Below are 20,111 nucleotides of genomic sequence, written 5' to 3'. Positions count from 1 at the left end.
CAAGTCAGTTAAGAACAAATTCTTATTTACAATGACGGCATACCGGGGAACAGTGGGTTAACTGCTTTGTTCAGGGGCAGAACGACAGATTCGTACCTTGTCAGCTCGGCGATTCGATCCAGCAACCTTTCGGTTACTGGCCCAACGCTCTAACCACTACCTGCCGCCCCAAATTAGAACTCAGTTAGATCTGTCTGAGCTTTGATCAACGTTGGAAGAAATATTTAGATGTTGACCTGTAATTTACTTTCTTTTGTGCACAAAATATACATTTGTCTTATTTTTTCAAATTAGAAAAGATTACCGAGGTCTGGACTTCGATGCCATATGCAGCCTAGTTACGGCCATGATGACAGCTTGCGCATATAGATACAAGTTTGTCATCACTCCTGCAACACGTTTACGTTGGTGAGTAACGAAAGTATACTGAAGCCAGTGACTAAACATTCAAATCCTCTATTGAGGGAAAAATGGAAAGACGCAGGGCGTTGAAGTTAAGGCTCCGTACGTAACGCCCTGGACGAGAGCTAGCATTTTTCAATCCCCACATGACACATTGATTCATTATTTATTTCCTCGGCAGGATAAAGAAAGTATATTTGACGTGTGAAAATATATTTACAAACCAGTGTGAGTGAAATTTCAGGGAAGACGAGAAGGTAGCCTAATTGTCTAGCTAACAGCTAAGCAGCTATTTTGAACTAGGACTGGTCATTCATGTTGACAGTCAATGCACCTCAATTGCAAACACATTTTATTCACTAACAATTTTCACAGCCAGTGGTGTCCTGAAAGGTTTCGATCATCTGTTGTATCTGGTGTTGGATGGAACAATTGAATGCATGTGTGGTAAGGGATACAAACTCCTCTGACAATAGTCCTTGTCAGGGTGCTGAGGGATGTTATTTTTACTAATGAAACACATCCCTCAGCACCCTGATGAGGACTACTAACAAAATACCAGTGTATGGGAAATGCATGCTGTTGAACTTACATTTTCCTCCAAGAGAGTGGCTGACTTATACTTTTCTTCTCCCTCCCCAGTCTCAGATGACCAATTCAAGCTGACAGAGACATTTACATTTACATTTAAGTCATTTAGCAGACGCTCTTATCCAGAGCGACTTACAAATTGGTGCATTCACCTTATGATATCCAGTGGAACAACCACTTTACAATAGTGCATCTAAATCTTTGGGGGGGGGGGGTAGAAGGATTACTTTATCCTATCCCAGGTATTCCTTAAAGAGGTGGGGTTTCAGGTGTCTCCGGAAGGTGGTGATTGACTCCGCTGTCCTGGCGTCGTGAGGGAGCTTGTTCCACCATTGGGGTGCCAGAGCAGCGAACAGTTTTGACTGGGCTGAGCGGGAACTGTGCTTCCTCAGAGGTAGGGAGGCGAGCAGGCCAGAGGTGGAAGAACGCAGTGCCCTTGTTTGGGTGTAGGGCCTGATCAGAGCCTGAAGGTACGGAGGTGCCGTTCCCCTCACAGCTCCGTAGGCAAGCACCATGGACTTGTAGCGGATGCGAGCTTCAACTGGAAGCCAGTGGAGAGAGCGGAGGAGCGGGGTGACGTGAGAGACATCTGGGCTTAGCAGTGTGCAGAGGACCTCTGTGGTGCTCATCTGCCCACAGGATGGCTTGGAAACCATTCCTTAAGCCCCTTCTTACAGCAGCAGGAGGGCTAGCTGGTAGCAGCACCTCTGCCACCTCTCCTACAACAAACTATCAGGGGCTGCATCTCCCCTTCATCTACACTGTACTGAAATGACAGGATGGGTGAAAGCTGAATGACAGATGACTACTGGAAATGGTTGCTGTTATTTGAATGCCGGTGACATGATGAGTGGTGCTTGGCTGCTAATTATCAAATAAAATGATCTTATCCATATCTCATCATAACCCCCTGTCCACTTTATCAGCTAACTGTTGTCTAGAGAGCATGCGCCAAAACCAAATTGGGCAAGTTTGCCATTAATCGGAACAGTTTTTGTAACTAAAACATCCATAAGAGTTGAAAATGTGATGGAAACCCATTTAACTTGTATTTTTCGGTACATGATAACTTAACTGCAACAACAACAAAAAAAGTGCAGTCATCACGCATTTTTTTCCCATCTGCAACGAGTATGTTTGATGGGAATACACCTCTGGTGGGAAAATGCACACATCGTTCTTATGCGGATTTTGTTTTTACGCGTCAATTGGATGGAAACCTAGCTACTGTTCCCAAATGTACATTTACAGTCTGTATGGTGACACACATTTCAAATCAGGTGACTTCTTTTTGTTCTTATGCTCTTATCGACCTTCCCAGGACCAATGCACATTTTGGGAGACTCAGGGAGATTCTGGTTGCCCCCTCCCGTGTTGTGAACCCTCTGGCCAGTGGTTTGTTGCCGGGGTGACCAGGTGGGGACATGGCTGTGGATGGACTGATTTCCCAGGAGTCTACATGCGGGTCACTGCCATCAGGGAATGGATATCTAACTATCTGCCCTTCTGAGGCTATGGAAAAGAGGAATTGAGACATCATACAGTACTTGAGGACACAATGGGTTTTCTACTTTGCAGCCACCACTGGTATTTTTTGTGTGCTAGTGGTCAAGGATGATGTATGCACTCCACCATCAACATAAAACTACCTGGAGATATCAGGAGATCCAGGTGAACTTGGACTAGTAAAATGGAGGTCTGTGGACATTTTACTAAAATATGCATATAAACATGTAGAAGTTGTGTATTTTATCGTATTTGAGAAAATATTTATACGGTGTAAGCATTTTGATTTCTGTGGGTTCAAATATTAAATTTGACATTTACATTACTGTAATTTTTCATATGTGGCCAACCAGCTTTTTAATGTAAATTCTGTGGCCCAACCATCTGAAAGTTGGAATAAGCTACATTTTTATAGCAGATGCTCAGGAACTGAGCCTTGCATGAAAGCATCTTTATGTAGTGTAGATAAATCTACCCTTTTGGAAGCTGTTCAGGCGCTACAAGAAATATGATCCAACGACACTGTTTCCCCCAGCATGGGAGAATGTATATGAAATATGCAAGGAATAAGTAAACATAAAAAATAAAAAAACAGGGCGCAAATGCTTGACCGGAATTTATTTATGTCTCACAAGTGAAAAAGGCCATTCCAGTCAGTCACAAACACACTTCTAAGCAGCGGCACCCATCTTTAAGCACTCACAGGCCATTTATTTTTACTTCCTTACACAATTCAAAGGGATGAATGAAGGAGAGCTGTTCCCAGTAATCTGACAAACAACTCCAGCCAGGTTCAATACAAAGTCTGCACCACAGCAGACCCTGTTAAACAGATCCACTAGGGCAGATAGTGACAACTGGAACGCAAGTCTGACAATACTGTTTTGTTCTCGACACGTATTATGATATAGGATTGTTTAGCTGGTCTGAGTGCCTGGTTCAGTTATGAAAACAAACAAAAAATGTTCCTCAGTTCTTCCACAGGGAAGAAACCAGGTTTAGCAAGATGGTAAAAGAAGCCTTGCCTAATCCCATCAGGGAACTGGTGTTTCACCCACACTCACAGCCAGTAGCCAACTGAAGAATAGGTACCTGGCACTGAACTTTTAGGGGACGGTTACAGAGAGTTGTACATTATAATTGCAGAGAATATTTCCTTAACATTATTAATTCATGACACTTTTAATAATAATAAAAAACAATTGAAGATATGCATTTGTTAAAATATCCTTTTAGTGAAAGGAAAATGTCCACTATCATTATTTCTGCCATTCACAGGGTCTCCAAACCTGTCCTTTAGGCGTTCTCACAGAAGTTTGTGTGTCATCATGCCACATATGCTCTTTCAGCCTCAGCCACTAACACCTTCCCTGCCATACGTTTTGGCTTTGCAAAGGTGTCGCTGGCAGAATAGGACGATGTTCATATACGAGCTCTTTCCCTCTGTAGTCTGGAGTTGTAGGCACGGGACACAGTATTCCATGCATCCATATATCGATCCATGCACATAGCGATGCATTTCTGCAATAAACAGACAAATATATCAGTGAGCATTACCCAGTCCCACAGCATAATATTAGCATTTTCGCATATTATCTGAGGTTTGAAATTACACTTCATATTAGAGGTCAACCGATTAATCGGCATGGCCGATTAATTAGGGCCGATTTCAAGTTTTCATAACAATCGGTAATCGGCATTTTTGGACGCCGATTATGGCCGATTACAGTGCATTCCACAAGGAAACTGCGTGGCAGGCTGATCACCTGTTACGCGAGTGCAGCAAGGAGCCAAGGTAAGTTGCTAGCTAGCATTAAACTTAACTTATAAAAAACAATAAATCTTAACATAATCACTAGTTAACTACACATGGTTGATGATATTACTAGGTTAACTAGCTTGTCCTGTGTTGCATATAATCAATGCGGTGCCTGTTAATTTATCATCGAATCACAGCCTACGTCGCCAAACGGGGGATGATTTCACAAAAGCGCATTCGCAAAAATAGCACAATCGTTGCACAAATGTACCTAACCATAAACATCAATGCCTTTCTTAAAATCAATACACAGAAGAATATTTTTTTAAACCTGCATATTTAGTTAAAATAAATTAATGTTAGCAGGCAATATTAACTAGGGAAATTGTGTCACTTCTCTTGCGTTCATTGCATGCAGAGTCAGGGTATATGCAACAGTTTGGGCCACCTGGCTTGTCGTGAACTAATCTGCCAGAATTTTATATAATTATGACATAACATTGAAGGTTGTACAATGTAACAGCAATATTTAGACTTAGGGTTGCCACCCGTTCAATAAAATACAGAACGGTTCCGTATTTCACTGAAAGAATAAACGTTTTGTTTTTGAAATTATAGTTTCCGGATTTGACCATATTAATGACCTAAGGCTCGTATTTCTGTGTTTATTATATTATAATTAAGTCTATGATTTGATATTTGATTGAGCGGTGGTAGGCAGCAGCAGGCTCGTAAGCATTCATGCAAACTTTACTGCGTTTGCCAGCAGCTCTTAGCAATGTTTGATTCACAGCGCTGTTTATGACTTCAAGCCTACCAACTCCTGAGATTAGGCTGGTAATAGTAAAATGCCTATTAGAATATCCAATAATCAAAGGTATATGAAATACAAATGGTATAGAGAGAAATAGTCGACATGTCATAATTCCTATAATAACTACAACCTAAAACTTCTTAACTGGGAATATTGAACCACCAGCTTTCATATGTTCTGAGCAAGGAATTTAAACGTTAGCTTTTTTACATGGCACATATTGCACTTTTACTTACTTCTCCAACACTGTGTTTTTGCATTATTTAAACCAAATTGAGCATGTTTCATTATTTATTTGAGACTAAATAGATTTTATTTATGTATTATATTAAGTTAAAATAAGTGTTCATTGTTCATTCAGTATTGTTGTAATTGTCATTATTACAAATAAATAAATAATAAAAAATAAAATATATATATATTGGCCGATTAATCGGTATCGGCTTTTTTTGGTGCTCCAATCGGTATCGGCGTTGAAAAAATCATAATCGGTCGACCTCTACTTCATATACATATACCATCCCATCAATAATCTGCAAATAAAATACACTGGCATACCTGTTCAGAGTTGTCCAACGTGCCTCCAGGTTTGCTTATGCATTTCTTGAAACATTTGTCTGTCATTCTCTAGAGCAAAGAAAAATGAAAAAAGTTTAACCCACCTTCCTTTCAGTGAGCTAGAAAGTAATTCTCACCTCATAGTTCAGGCTGAACGACCTCTGACAGGGAGTTTAAGAAGATAGCAAGTTGAAGGCCGGCAATTACAAGCATTAACAGTTAGCTGGATATGCCCAGTTTTGATATGGCCTATTAAACCAACTAGCTAGCTAACTAATTGTTGCTTTTGCATTAGTAAGCTATATACCTGGATACAAACAATGTCAATCTTTCTACTACCTAGCTAGCTTGCTCAAAACAATTAAACGTTACCTGCAAGAGCTCTTGCGCATTAGCCACCGCAATCTGTACCTTTACTTGCTCCATGATTGTGCCGGTATCCATTTTACCGGACCCAGCACCTGATGAAAAATCGGAACCAAATCCGTCCATATCTAATTGCTATAATATTATCTTTAAGAAATTACACTGTAGCTAGTAATTACACGTGTTAGATAATGTAACCGCTTCGGATAAAATTGCCCTTGAAACAATATTGTTCGACCACGTGACTTCCTGTAATTGTGATTCCAACATGGGGAATGTAGTTTTCAGTGCCCTGGCCAGTTTAGTCCATACAAAATTGTAGTCTACACGAAGCGTGATCATTTTATCTTGATTCACTTATTTAAAAACATAACAAATATAATATGTCTGAACTGTGTTTTGGCCCATCTACGAGTTTGAGACACATGGGTGTGTTATATTCCAACACAGATTTGAGTGACACAATGTTTGTTCATTATGCAACAGAGGGAAGAAAAAAAAATAGTTTGGGGGATTATGGAAATTGACTTTCAATGATAAAAGTAGAATGAACACACGCTCTGTACAGCAGCCACCTGGCCGTCCCCCGGGTGTCTTCCTTCCGCTCAGATCCTAACAGGAACCCAATGAGTAGCCCTGTGGGGAGCCCCCTCCTGCCTCGCAAAACTGGTCCCCAGTAGCCACACTCTCTCCCCACCGGCTGCTCCAGTGTTCAGCAGCAGCCCCTTGACCAGTGGCAACAGGACCTTTGTCAGGAGCAAGTGCTCTGGGGACTATTCCCAGGATAGTGTGGGATTAATGGGGAGCTCATGGGTCCACCGCCAGAAGACTGCTGCCCATTCCTTCTTTCCTGAGAGAGGTGGGCCCTTCTTGCCTGGCCTGCTTAAGAGGCCACTGGGCATGGTGGAGGTGCTGCGCCAGCCACTTGGCCCTGATGGTGCTTAAGGCTTCTACAACTGCATTGGCAGGTGGAAGCTGGTACTGCAGCAATGATAAAGCCTGCCAAAATTATCACTATTGCCCAAAGCAGTGACTGGAATCTTATGTAACAAACCATATATTGTGCAAAACGACTTTTTATTGTCCCCATGTTTATCTAAATGAATGGGGGAAAAAAGAAGTCACATTGGTCACTCCTGCTATGAAAATGTTTTATATTGAAATTAATAAAGATTACTATGTACTTTCAACAGTGATAAATGTTATTCTTTCCCTTGATATGTCCAGTATGAACTTTTCTAAAATCCTTCCCAGAATATACAATGAAATCTCAGTACATGAATTTTCTGGGGTAAAAGAAAATAGGGTTGCATTCCTGCCTATAGGCGTCTTGAGCAGTTATCTGAACATCCCTCACATAAATTCTAACGTATGCATCTCCATAGGGATAACGTTGTAAAAATAACATTGCCACCGTAGCCTTTGTGTCAGGCACCATTCCCCTCTAGTGAAGACGCAGGCACGAGGAATGTTTTACAAAGATTTAAGTATTGTTTTTTCAGTCACATTATCCCTGAAGTAGGAAAAGTAGCTAGTGACACTGCCAAGCTATTACCTTTAGACTTTTTCCAAATAAATGAAGTAAATATTGTATAAATAAATAATTTATTAATGTAGCAGACTGGTCTGTTGCTAAAAAAAAAAAACTTCCTCATTGAATCAAAATACCTCTTCTCAGAAAATATTTTCTTAAATGAACAGAGCAACACACGTTTGACAGTTCAGAGGCAAAACTGATCCCGTGCTAAAGCACAGGTACAATGATCACAAGAGGAACAGTTTAAGCTGCACAATCATGCAGTTGTACTGAAAGACACAGCAGACATAACACAATACTTTTAGCCACCTGATGATTTAAGCCAACACAATATATAATATTGCTTATATAATGACTAAGCAAAACAGTACAGTATTATTATGAGAGCACAAGGCATGATTTCCCCTGCTTTTGACCATACTGGAATGTCTCATCTATGTAGCATCTTATGTAATGCAAGAGTGAGTGTACTGTAAGAGTGACGCAAACTTCAATGTTGCATAGACTTTGCTTCTCTGAAGCAAATATTGACGCCAACAAGAGGCTAATGCATGTCTTAGATTAACCATTAAATGTCATGCTTACATGGGATACGTGTGGAGTAAGAACACTCCCCGAAAATAACCTCAAGCACTTTAAATTTAATTGTCACTTTAAAAAAAACTTTGTTAGTGAAGAATGACTGAAACGTGTATACTATATAGTCAAATGCATGGGATGCAGTAGAACCTAGCCTTACATGTGCGACAGATGTACTTTCTGAACTCTGACCTTCAACACTTTTTGACCTTTGAAAACTTTGAGCTGAACATAAAGAGGTCATTTTTACACCATTTCCAAATATTACAGTACAAAAATACAGCAGTTAAAACAACAGAAACTGATGTCAAATGGACACCTGGTTATTGTCTGGTTAAGATGTGGAATCAAGGCAGATTAGTTTCCCTTTATTTGGTTAAACCAAAGGCTTCATAACGTGTCAAGCAGTTCCCCCATGTGACATCATGTTAACTTACAAGTCATCTGCTTAGTATAAAGAACTACTTAGAGCACAAATGTTTCCTTTGAGATAAAAAATAAATAAATCAATAACACAACATGCAGATGTTTTGAAATGACTCATGCCTCTACTTCAAGTACCACCCTCTTCTAGAACCTCTTCACTAACATAACTCTTCGCAGGGGCCTTGTACTATACAGTTGTTCCAAACACTATCTCATCCAGCTCCTGGTCATCCTCACTGAGAGAGAAGTCTTTGTGGTTAGAGATGCGGTTGGGACTGCAGCTTGACTCCCCGTCTGTGAGGGATGTTTTGACAGTGGGTTCACCCATCCCCACCACTGGCCCAAGTCTTTCTGCCTCAGCCATATGGAACAGCATACTGTCCAGTAAAGGCCTGCTCTTACAGATGTTGTCCAGGAGCTGGCAGCGATGTTGCAACTGGCCTATCATAGCATCCTTCTCCTTGACCATGTTCTGAAACCTCTGGATGGTGTCCTCTGACTTGCACAGCTTCTCGTGGAGGTAGTAAATCTCTCTAGAGAAAAGTTAGATAAAAAGAGAAATCGATGATAAACTCTCAGCACATCTTTCTGCAGTCTCGGCCACACAATGCACATATGAAACAACAATAGTTGGTAAATGAAAGGGGAGCTTTGGCAATGCCTGAAGAGACAACACCTTCATCACTTACTTATTCTTGGCCTCGGTGATCTCCTGGGTAGCAGCCCTCAGTTGCTCGTCCTTCCTGATGAGACTCTCTGCTTGCTCCCTCACGGTGTTCTCTGCTGCCTCGAGCCGCTGCTCCAGTTCTGCTACCCGCCTGTGCACCGCAGCCAGGTGTGCGTTCGCCTCCCGAATTTGTACCGGTGACGGCGAGGACATGTCACATGAGGAATATGACACGACCTAAAAGTAAATGTACACTAACTCACCGTAGAAGACTGATCGTGACGATTGACTCATTGCTCGTGAACATGCATTTCACCGGAGGGCTGGTGTTTACTCTTCCTGCCATGGCTGCACTTTCTTCAGCGTTTGGTATAGGTCCTCTTAGTTCGGTAAACAACTGTGCAATTGCACCAAAAAACATTGTTCCGCGTCCAGAAAAAAACTGCTTGATGACGCTATGCTAGAAACCAAAACAGCAAGCTAACTAGTTAACCAGCTACAGTACCGATACGTCATCCTACGATATATCTAATATCTGAAACCCATGAGAAACGTAACGATACATATAATTCCATGTAAAAATTACGAACAACATGACTCGTGCAATCTAATAGTTCGTTGTCTGCACTGTTTTGATAGAAAAGGCTGGATAATTTGAATGAACTTCGCAACAGTTTTGTAACCTGTGGCTTAAACTTCGCCCCGGAAAGAGTCACTAGTTCTTTTTTCTTCTTCTTTTAAGTTTTATGGCAGACTACACATCTTGGTGTATTGCTGCCATCTACTGTACGGGGAATTCAAACAAAAACCCCAAAATACAACAACCAAAAAATCTACCAACCATCCCAGTCACATCCCTACACAGGCTCAGGTACCTGTAAGGACAGAGCATTCATTGACAGGATTCCTTGTAATGCCTCTGCAGAAAAATCCTTGAGCCCCCCCTTAAAACGCTAAAACCACACTCACAATGATGCCTATTTTCTCATATTTCCTCTCCGTTTGCACTGTGCAGTTGATCACCAAAGTAATAAATGCTACAAAGCCCACCTTAACATGCAACATGTCAGGATCCCTCTTGACAATGAATATCATTTTCTGCCTCTACTCCTACGACCATTACTTCTTCAACTTCACACCTTTCTTCCAATGTTCTCAACGCCTCTGGATTATTCTTGCCACCTCTGTCTCCTTCACCCTAACAGGACAGTTCCGAAACGGGTGCATGTTCGCAACCACAATTGCAGCAGTTAAGCTCGGCTGGCATATTTTTACATTTGACATTTTTGTCATTTAGCATTCGCTCTTATCCAAAGCGACTTATCATTCATCTTAAGATAGATAGGTGGGACAACCACATATCACAGGCATAGAAAGTACATTTTTCCTCAACGTAGCTATCAGTAGGGTCAGAGCTAGAAGGGGGAATGTCAAGTGCAAGTGCTGTTATATTTTATTTATATTTATTTTTTGGGGGTGGGGGGGGGGTTGGAGGTGATGAGGAGGATTATTTAAGTTACTGTTTGAAGAGGTAGGGTTTCAGATGTTTTCGGAAGAAGGGAAGGGACTCTGCTGTCCTAGCTTCAGGGGGAAGCTGGTTCCACATTTGGGGTGCCAAGACAGAGAAGAGCTTGTACTGGGCTAAGCGGGAGCTGCCCTCCCATAGGGGTGGGAGGGCCAAGAGACCTGAGGTAGCAGAACGGAGTGCTCGGGTTGGGGTGTAGGGTTTGAGCATAGCCTGAAGGTAGGGAGGGACAGTTCCTCTTGCTGTTCCATAGGTAAGCATCATGGCCTTGTAGTGGATACGAGCTTCAACTGGAAGCCAGTGGAGTGTGCGGAAAAGTGGGGTGACATGAGAGAACTTGGGAAGGTTGAAAACCAGGCGGGCTACTGCGTTCTGGATAAGTTGCCGGGGTTTTGTGGAACAAACGAGGAGCTCAGCCAACAGCGAGTTGCAGTAGTCCAGACGGGAGAGGAGAAGTGCCTGGAGGAGCATATAATACTCCTCCCATCTACATACACCTGACATTACCAAATAATTTACGCTGTATGGGTTTGGGCATACACGTGAGAAGGAAGAGAATGGATGGAATGGGCTTCCGCACTCCATCTACCATGCAGGTCAGTTGTGCACCAACCACTTGATACAATTCTATACAAATATCCTTTGCACATTTACTTCTAGCGCAACCCCAGAGATAACACCTTTGATAGGTGCCCTGCTTTGAAGATCCACACAGGACACATTCCAACTCACCATCTTCTTGAGGCACAGAGCACGCCCCTTCTGTTCCAACACACAAAAAAACTAAATAAGGCCACCCTTTTGTTATTCTCATCGACGCCACCTCATCCAACACATCCATCATTTTAAGACTTCAAACGGATCTCCCAGATAACATCAATCGAAAACCCTTATTCCAACCAAAAAAAGAATCAGAATTAGGTTTGGATTTACTAGTTTCCACTACCACTTTAATAATCTTATTTCCTTTCCAATTCTTCTCTCTCACCTCCACTCGACACATCATCTGATTCAAACAGAACATCCGCTTCCGCCATTTCAGCATCTTCAAACGACCAGCGCCACGTCTTATATATTCTACCTGTTGCATGTTACACGCCTCCCCCTCCGTCCTTCTTTCTTCGATGAGGTTTAACGGCAGTTGGCATCCAATAAATGTTGCAATACCGCCACCTACTAGACTGGAGTATAACTCCCTTATACTTTGCTTAGAAAAAACATATTACAAAATTTTTTTTCTTAAATCTATAAAAAAAAGCATACAACACATACCCAACCATCTAACACTACACTCACACAAATTATTAATAAATACCATGCTCCACTATTTAAATTGATTTAGTCCTACTTCAGGCCAATAGCCTGAAAGGATGGGCCACCACCACTTAACACATCCTGTAACTCTTCTGATGTCAAGTCTCACACACCCAAATACCTCTCTGCAGCTGCCACCACAACTTCAATTTTTTTGCGACTTACGTTCCATCCCTGCAGTACAGTTGATAACCATTACTATAAATGCCAAAAATCCAATCTTACTGAAACATATATCACTTGTTGGTTCATCCCTCTGTACTGGTACAGATCTACTACTCACACCACTCCTCTCAGGATCCCTCCCCCTTGACCCATCTTCCTCTACTTTCTTCACTGCCTCAGCATATGTCAACTTCTGCACTACTCTAACCCTGGAAACCTCAACCTGCCTCTATCGCACAGGACATTTCTGATCCCAGCCCCATGGGCACCCCTACAATTAACACTTACCACTATTTTCCCCAATGCTACACATTTATTTGTCTCATGCCCTTCTGTACACTTCTCACACCTAGGAACCTCCCTCCTACACACTGCTGCCACATTGCCATAAGCTTGACACCTGTAACAATGTAATGTAATTGGCACAAAAGCTTGTACAGGATAACTTATATATCCTAACATTACTTTGTCGGGCAAAGACAACATCAAAACTCAAAAGAACAGACAATGACTCTTCTGTTTCTCCACTTACACCACCCTGTATGCGTCGCACACAACGACGAGCGTCACACACACCGGGAATCTTCCCCTTCAGTTGGTCAGCTTTAACATTTACCACTACCCCAGTAATCACTCCTTTCAATGGCATCCTTCCCTTAGGAGCAAAACAATTCACATCTCTTGCCCCCATTAATGTAACACGGAGCGCCTGCTCCCTCTGACTAGCAGAAACACAAACAATTAAACACAAGACCACTTCAAATCAAATCAAATTTTATTGGTCACATACACATGGTTAGCAGATGTTAATGCGAGTGTAGCGAATTGCTTGTGCTTCTAGTTCCGACAGTGCAGTAATATCTAACAGGTAATCTAACAATTTCACAACAACTACCTTACACACACACAAGTGTAAAGGAATTAATAAGAATATGTCATCATATGGATGAGCGACGGCCGTGTGGCATAGGTAAGATGCAGTAGATGGTATAGAGTACAGTATATACACATATGAGATGAGTAATGTAGGGTATGTAAACATTATATAAAGTGGCTATGTTTAAAATGACTAGTGATACATTTATTACATCCAATTTTTTATTATTAAAGTGGATAGAGATTGGAGTCAGTATGTTGGCAGCAGCCACTCAATGTTAGTGATGGCTGTTTAACAGTCTGATGGCCTTGAGATAGAAGCTGTTTTTCAGTCTCTCGGTCCCAGCTTTGATGCACCTGTACTGACCTCGCCTTCTGGATGATAGCGGAGTGAACAGGCAGTGGCTCGGGTGGTTGTTGTCCTTTATGATCTTTTTGGCATTCCTGTGACATCGGGTGGTGTAGGTATCCTGGAGGGCAGGTAGTTTGCCCCCGGTGATGCGTTGCGCAGACCTCACTACCCTCTGGAGAGCCTTACGGTTGTGGGCGGAGCAGTTGCCGTATCAGGCGGTGATACAGCCCGACAGGATGCTCTCAATTGTGCATCTGTAAAGGTTTGTGAGTGTTTTCAGTGACAAGCCAAATTTCTACAGCCTCCTGAGGTTGAAGAGGCGCAACTGTCGGTGTGGGTGGAACATTTCAGTTTGTCCGTGATGTGTACGCCGAGGAACTTTCCACCTTCTCCACTACTGTCCCGTCAATGTGGATAGGGGGGTGCTCCCTCTGCTGTTTCCTGAAGTCCACGATCATCTCCTTTGTTTTGTTGACATTGAGTGAGAGGTTATTTTCCTGACACCACACTCCGAGGGCCCTCACCTCATCCCTGTAGGTCGTCTCGTTGTTGTTGGTAATCAAGCCTACCACTGTTGTGTCATCTGCAAAATTGATGATTGAGTTGGAGGCGTGCATGGCCACGCAGTCATGGGTCAATAGGGAGTACAGGAGAGGGTTGAGAACAAACCCTTGTGGGACCCCAGTGTTGAGGATCAGCGGGTGGAGGTGTTGTTTCCTACCTTCACCACCTGGGGGCGGCCCGTCAGAAAGTCCAGGACCCAGTTGCACAGGGCGGGGTCAAGACCCAGGGTTTCGAGCTTAATGACGAGTTTGGAGGGTGCTATGGTGCTAAATGCTGATCTGTAATCGGTGAACAGCATTCTTACATAGGTATTCCTCTTGTCCAGATGGGATAGGGCAGTGTGAATGCGATTGCGTTGTCTGTGGACCTATTGGGGCGGTTATGAAATTGGAGTGGGTCTAGGGTGTCAGGTAGGGTGGAGGTGATATGATCCTTGACTAGTCTCTCAAAGCACTTCATGATGACAGAAGTGAGTGCTACGGGGCAATAGTAGTTTAGCTCAGTTACCTTAGCTTTCTTGGGAACGGGAACAATGGTGGCCCTCTTGAAGCATGTGGGAACAGCAGACCGGGATAGGGATTGATTGAATATGTCCGTAAACACACCAGCCAGCTGGTCTGTGCATGCTCTGAGGACGCGGCTAGGGATAACGTCTGTCCGGCAGCCTCGCGAGGGTTAACACGTTTAAATGTTTTACTCACGTTGGCTGAAGGACAGCCTGCAGGTTTTGGTAGCGGGCCGTGTCAGTGGCACTGTATTGTCATAAAAGCGAGCAAAGAAGTTGTAAAGTTTGTCTGGGAGCAAGATGTCGGTTTCCACAACGGGGCTTTTTGTAATCCGTGATTGACTGTAGACCCTGCCACATACGTCTCGTGTTTGAGCTGTTGAATTGCGACTCTACTTTGTCTCTATACTGACGCTTAGCTTGTTTTATTGCCTTGTGGAGGGAACAGCTACACTGTTGGTATTCAGTCATGTTTCCGGTCGCCTTGCCATGATTAAAAGCAGTGGTTCGCGCTTTCAGTTTTGCGCGAATGCTGCCATTAATCCATGGTTTCTGGTTGGGGAAGGTTTTAAACGTCACCGTGGGTACCACATCACCGATGCACTTGCTAATAAACTTGCTCACCGAATCAGCGTATACCTCAATGTTGTTGTTTGAGGCTATCCGGAACATATCCCAGTCCATGTGATCGAAGCAATCTCGAAGCGTGGAATCAGATTGGTCAGACCAGCATTGAACAGAGCTCAGCACGGGCATTCCCTGTTTTAGGTTCTGTCTATAGGCTGGGAGCAACAAAATGGAGTCGTGGACAGGTTTGCCGAAAGGAGAGCGAGGGAGGGCTTTGTATGCGTCACGGAAGTTAGAGTAGCAATGATCCAGAATGCTGCCAGCCTGGGTCGCGCATTCGATATGCTGATAAAATTTAGGGAGCCTTGTTTTCAGATTAGCTTTGTTAAAATCCCCAGCTACAATAAATGCAGCCTCAGGATATGTGGTTTCCAGTTTACAGAGTCTAATGAAGTTCTTTCGACGGCCCCTCACCGATTCCACACCACCCAACTCTGTTTTCACCTTGAAACCGCAGATGGATCAGCCAAAAGGCAAAGGTCCAGTTTTTCTAAAAACTTCACTACTGTCACAGTCATCTTTATCCTGACCCTCAGTGCACGCCTCAGGCTCCATAACTTCACCATACCTACCACCTCTGATACTTTGCCCTCATTCACTTCCATTTCTCCTCCTGTCTTCATCTAACTCTGCTTACACTTTCTACCATTCTTATTTAACAAACCAACTCCCTTTTTTCAGCCATTTTTAACCGACTCGAGCTCACCCTCTTCCTCTTATACCTCCTCTGCCTCTCCTTTTCCCTCCATTCCTCCTTATGATAATACTGCACTTCCCCTGACATACATCTTGTTTTTGCCTTGTCAAGGGACGCCATTTAACCGTCTGTCACAATCTCCGTACAATCAGCACGAACCCCTCAGGATGTAGCGCTCAACACTGCATCCCACTTGTAAAGCAGGTGCTTCGTCTTGATGTTGTTCTTTATCAATAGCTTCCGCGACGCTTCTCCATTTCAAACAAGCGCGCTCTTTCTCACATTTGACGTAATCACGTTATCCTCCGTCCTTCCTGCTTCCACAGCCGTCACTAGTGTTGACAGCATTACAGACCATTTAGAAAGAGGTTGTCAATGTGAGATTGTGTTTTATTTATTATGTAGCTACTAACACATGTAAAAGTAATTGTATATTAAACGTATAAAAATCAAATTTGTCAAAGTACTATTTATAGAATGTTTGTTTGATAATAATAAAGTTTTACAATATCAATTCTTGTGTCTTCAACTTTTTTTCATCTCGCGATGTTTCCCCACTCTTTGTCCTTCACGTGAAATCCAAAATGGGTTATTGGGATCTGCAAGAGGGTAAGGATTGTGTCGAGAAAACATGGATCACCACCAAATTGGGCACAGCTCTAGGTAAGTCGTACACAAAGGAAAACATTATGGAAGTTAGCTTGTTAACTGTTGGTAAAGAGCAGTAACGCTAACTAGCCATAACATAGTTAGCTGCCAATGCCATGCTAGCTCTGCTAACATACTAGCAAGTAACGTTAATGTGTTGTTTTTAACTAATGTAACGTCAGTTAAAGTTGTTAGGTTAGCCAGTTGTTTTGCCAGCAGCTGCTGTAAGACAGTACAGCTAACTAGGACATTAAACATTGGAATTTGAACGAGGTTTACCAGTTAGCTAGCAAGCTAATCATAGCTAACATTATTGTAGCTAAATACTTGACAAGTAAGTAGCTAGCTAGTCAACTCTGTACTCAGTAGTCTAACATCCTCTTTTTTTACGCACAGGGTTGGTGGGTTCAGCCTATCACATTGTGGCATTCCAGCCTGATTCTGCAATCCAAGCTGTTCAGAGAGCCACAAATGGCACAGTAACCATGGGTATGTGTCTCTAGTCTCATACACAGCAGTAATAATAACCTGGCTTACTGCCATGAAAATATCATGATTACACTTGAAATCTGAATACACAGCTACTCCTCCTAGATCAGTAGCCAATAGTGTTCAGACTATGATCTAAAAGGCAACACTGATCCTATATCAGCACTCCTACTCTGAGACACTGTGGTTACGGCCCAGGTCCCCCCCATGTAATCTTATACATTGTGATCGCAAAACTGATCCTGCTAGTAGAGGATTTGTAGATATGGGCCCAGGTCAAAATGCTCCAATTCACCTAATATTGCACCTGAGTCTCTATAGTTTCCACGTGTGAGTGATGGTGGAAGTGTGCTGTTTGATCTTAGTGCTTCAGTGGTGATAAACATGTTTCTGTGATCAGATGTATGTTATAAGAACTTGTAAACAACATACAGTTAAGGTGGGTTTATGCTAGTCTGGGTACCGGTCTTTTTAGCTAACATTACACTCCTTGCCATTCCTGTCATTTGCCGAAGAGACTTACCTTTTGGCAATCTCAATGTTCAATATGCAGCCGGATTTACGGCACAGTTGCTGATTTGGTAGTTGGAAACCACTTGCAATTTTTCCATTAAATGTTATGGAACATGGGTGGTGCGTACAATTATAACATTTTAAGAATAACAATAAACCATGCCGTTATGACCTGCTGCAGTCATTCTATTGTGAGAAGGCAGTGTCAATGCAAGATCATATTGTTCAAAGTGGCTAGAGAGGACTCAAATCAAAATCATCAAATTTTATGTTACATACATATTTAGCAGATGCTATTGCGGGTGTAGCGAAATGCTTGTGTTTCTAGCTCCCAACAGTGCAGTAATATCTAACACTTTCACACAATACACACATCTAAAGTAAAGGAATTATAAATATTTGGATAAGCAATGTCAGTGGCATAGACTAAAAGATACAGTAGGATAGAATACAGTATATAATTATGACATGAGTAATGCAAAATATTTGGAATGCAAGATAGTAAGCGTTTTGGAATCGGCCGATATTAGCTAAAAATGGCCAATGTCTAGTTTAACGCTTATGTGCAAAACCGATGTCAAAGCTGACGTGCATACCTACAGTTGAAGTCGGAAGTTTACATACACTTAGGTTGGAGTCATTAAAACTTGTTTTCACATTTTTGTGGATATATAGAAGCAACATCTCAAGACATCAGTCAGGAAGTTAAAGCTAGGTCGCAAATGGGTCTTCCACATGGACAATGACCCCAAGCATACTTCCAAAGTTGTGGCAAAATGGCTTAAGGACAACAAAGTCAATGTATTGGAGTGGCCATCACAAAGCCCTGACCTCAATCTTTGCTCTTCCCTTGCACGATTCATACATCTCCGCTGGCGTCTCTTCATTCCTCTCTCTATTCCTCTTATAGATTTTGAACCAGTAGCCTAGCCCAATTATTTATATATTTGAGGTGGTGGTGGTAAAAATGCAACAAACGGGAATCCTCTGTTCTTCCTGTGCCAAATGTTTTATGTTTACAATTAAATGTATTATGTCAGAATGCCCAATGTCAGGTTTCCAATCAAAACATTGGGAAAAATAACATTTTATTGTATGTGACCAATACAATTTTATTTTATTTTACCCAATGTTAGGTTTCCAATCAAATTTATGGATTAAGTTTGATAGAACATTTTCCTGTCTAATTTGCATAATATTGGATGATAACTATAAGGGGTTATTGAAAAGAGGTGACAACCAGGCTAGGTTTATGCCAGTGTAAGTACCTTTTTTTTGTCTTTCCTTCCTAAACAGCTGCCTTGGGGGCGATTTTTGGAATGACCACTTGTCTAGCTGCACAGGCCCGGGATGCTCCTGATGACCCTGTGAACTACTTCATCGGAGGCTGTGCATCAGGAGTCTTTCTTGGAGCTCGTAGTGAGTATGCTATATATTACACAGTATGTTGAAGATCTGGGTTGCATTCAGTAGGAACAAACGGGAGTAAATGTTTCAAAACAGGGAAAATTTGTATTCTCATTGGGAACGTTTGGGTGGAACATCCTCTGTTTCAAAGCATTTTCTTCCAACATTTCATTCCAAAAAGCGGTCATTTCCATTCAGCGCTAGTTTTCCCTTCAGCGCTAGTTTTCCCTGCAGCGCTAGTTTTCCCTGCAGCGCTAGTTTCCGTTTTCCCTTCAGCGCTAGTTTTCCCTTCAGCGCTAGTTTTCCCTTCAGCGCTAGTTTTCCCTTCAGCGCTAGTTTTCCCTTCAGCACTTGTTAACTTCCCTATGCATATCTAAGATGACTGGTTGTAAAAGCAAATGCCTCTACATAGTTACCATCATATTGCTGTCATATTTTAATCTCTAAGCTCTTTGTAGGGCAGGGAACTTCTTCTCATCGCTAGATGTTTGCTCGAGATACAGAGGGGCAACAAAGATAATATCCGGCCTCTCCATATCTTTTCCACAAATAACATGTATTTTGTGTCTCTTTGATCTACAGCTCACAGTGCAATGACAGGCACGACGGCATGTATTGGGCTGGGGACACTGGCCATGTTCACCAAGGTGGGCAAGATGGAGGGCTGGAGATTAGCGGGACCACCGAGGATGTAAACAGCCTGAGGGGGAGACTATATATCGACATGTATATTGTATATTGAATATTACTTGAATAAACTTGTGTAAAAGAGTGTAGTCTATTAGTCTGTATCTGCACCTCCTTGCTTTAGCCACATGGTGGAGACATTGGTGCAAATTGGCTGGGATGTTAGCCAATCAACTCCAATTTGCAATGGCCTCTTAAATCAGTCATTTAGATCACAGTTAATCTGAGAATGACATCAGAAGGCATTAATCTCCCAAGCAAACACATTTTAGAAACACTTTAAATTAATAGCTGTGTTTCATGTAGGCTTACCCTTGCTTGATGTTTTGATAAACATGTAAATCTCTCTAGGACAAGGTGACTTGTATTTACCGGCCAAAAATTAAACGCTAATTAGCTGCTAATGTGACTATCATAAAGAACTACAAATGCCATGATGAGCTGGACAAGACTGTCAAATTGAGGCAATGGTAAGAATCTCTAATGTTAGCAAAGTTTTGTAATGAATATATTGGCTACATTTCTTTAAATTGACAA

The 20,111-nt window shown here is 42.2% G+C and overlaps 3 protein-coding genes and 1 long non-coding RNA gene across 4 annotated transcripts; 2 read left to right on the top strand and 2 right to left on the bottom strand.

Annotated features, from left to right (window-relative positions):
• Positions 1–123: 123 nt before the first annotated feature.
• LOC115158181 (uncharacterized) lies at positions 124–3,102 on the top strand. The gene is made up of 2 exons (XR_003868637.1): positions 124–408; positions 2,315–3,102. It is a non-coding gene; the product is annotated as an uncharacterized LOC115158181 (long non-coding RNA).
• Positions 3,103–6,255, bottom strand: LOC115158180 (mitochondrial import inner membrane translocase subunit Tim13-like). Its single transcript, XM_029706808.1, has 3 exons — positions 6,003–6,255; positions 5,631–5,699; positions 3,103–4,020 (listed from the first exon to the last, which is right to left on the bottom strand). The coding sequence occupies exons 1-3, from the start codon at positions 6,120–6,122 to the stop codon at positions 3,922–3,924; spliced, it is 288 nt and encodes a 95-aa protein (XP_029562668.1). The 5' UTR covers positions 6,123–6,255; the 3' UTR covers positions 3,103–3,921.
• Positions 6,256–7,056: 801 nt separating this feature from the next.
• LOC115158179 (vimentin-type intermediate filament-associated coiled-coil protein) lies at positions 7,057–9,901 on the bottom strand. Its single transcript, XM_029706807.1, has 2 exons — positions 9,228–9,901; positions 7,057–9,071 (listed from the first exon to the last, which is right to left on the bottom strand). The coding sequence occupies exons 1-2, from the start codon at positions 9,416–9,418 to the stop codon at positions 8,726–8,728; spliced, it is 537 nt and encodes a 178-aa protein (XP_029562667.1). The 5' UTR covers positions 9,419–9,901; the 3' UTR covers positions 7,057–8,725.
• Positions 9,902–16,368: 6,467 nt separating this feature from the next.
• ndufa11 (NADH:ubiquinone oxidoreductase subunit A11) lies at positions 16,369–19,659 on the top strand. Its single transcript, XM_029706806.1, has 4 exons — positions 16,369–16,493; positions 16,875–16,967; positions 18,777–18,899; positions 19,470–19,659. The coding sequence occupies exons 1-4, from the start codon at positions 16,415–16,417 to the stop codon at positions 19,580–19,582; spliced, it is 408 nt and encodes a 135-aa protein (XP_029562666.1). The 5' UTR covers positions 16,369–16,414; the 3' UTR covers positions 19,583–19,659.
• Positions 19,660–20,111: the final 452 nt, after the last annotated feature.

The sequence above is a fragment of the Salmo trutta genome, chromosome 22, assembly GCF_901001165.1.
Source record: "Salmo trutta chromosome 22, fSalTru1.1, whole genome shotgun sequence".
In the NCBI taxonomy this organism is placed as follows: Eukaryota; Metazoa; Chordata; class Actinopteri; order Salmoniformes; family Salmonidae; genus Salmo; species Salmo trutta.
Note: the sequence above shows the minus strand (reverse complement) of the source record. Positions and strands in the feature narration are given on the sequence as shown.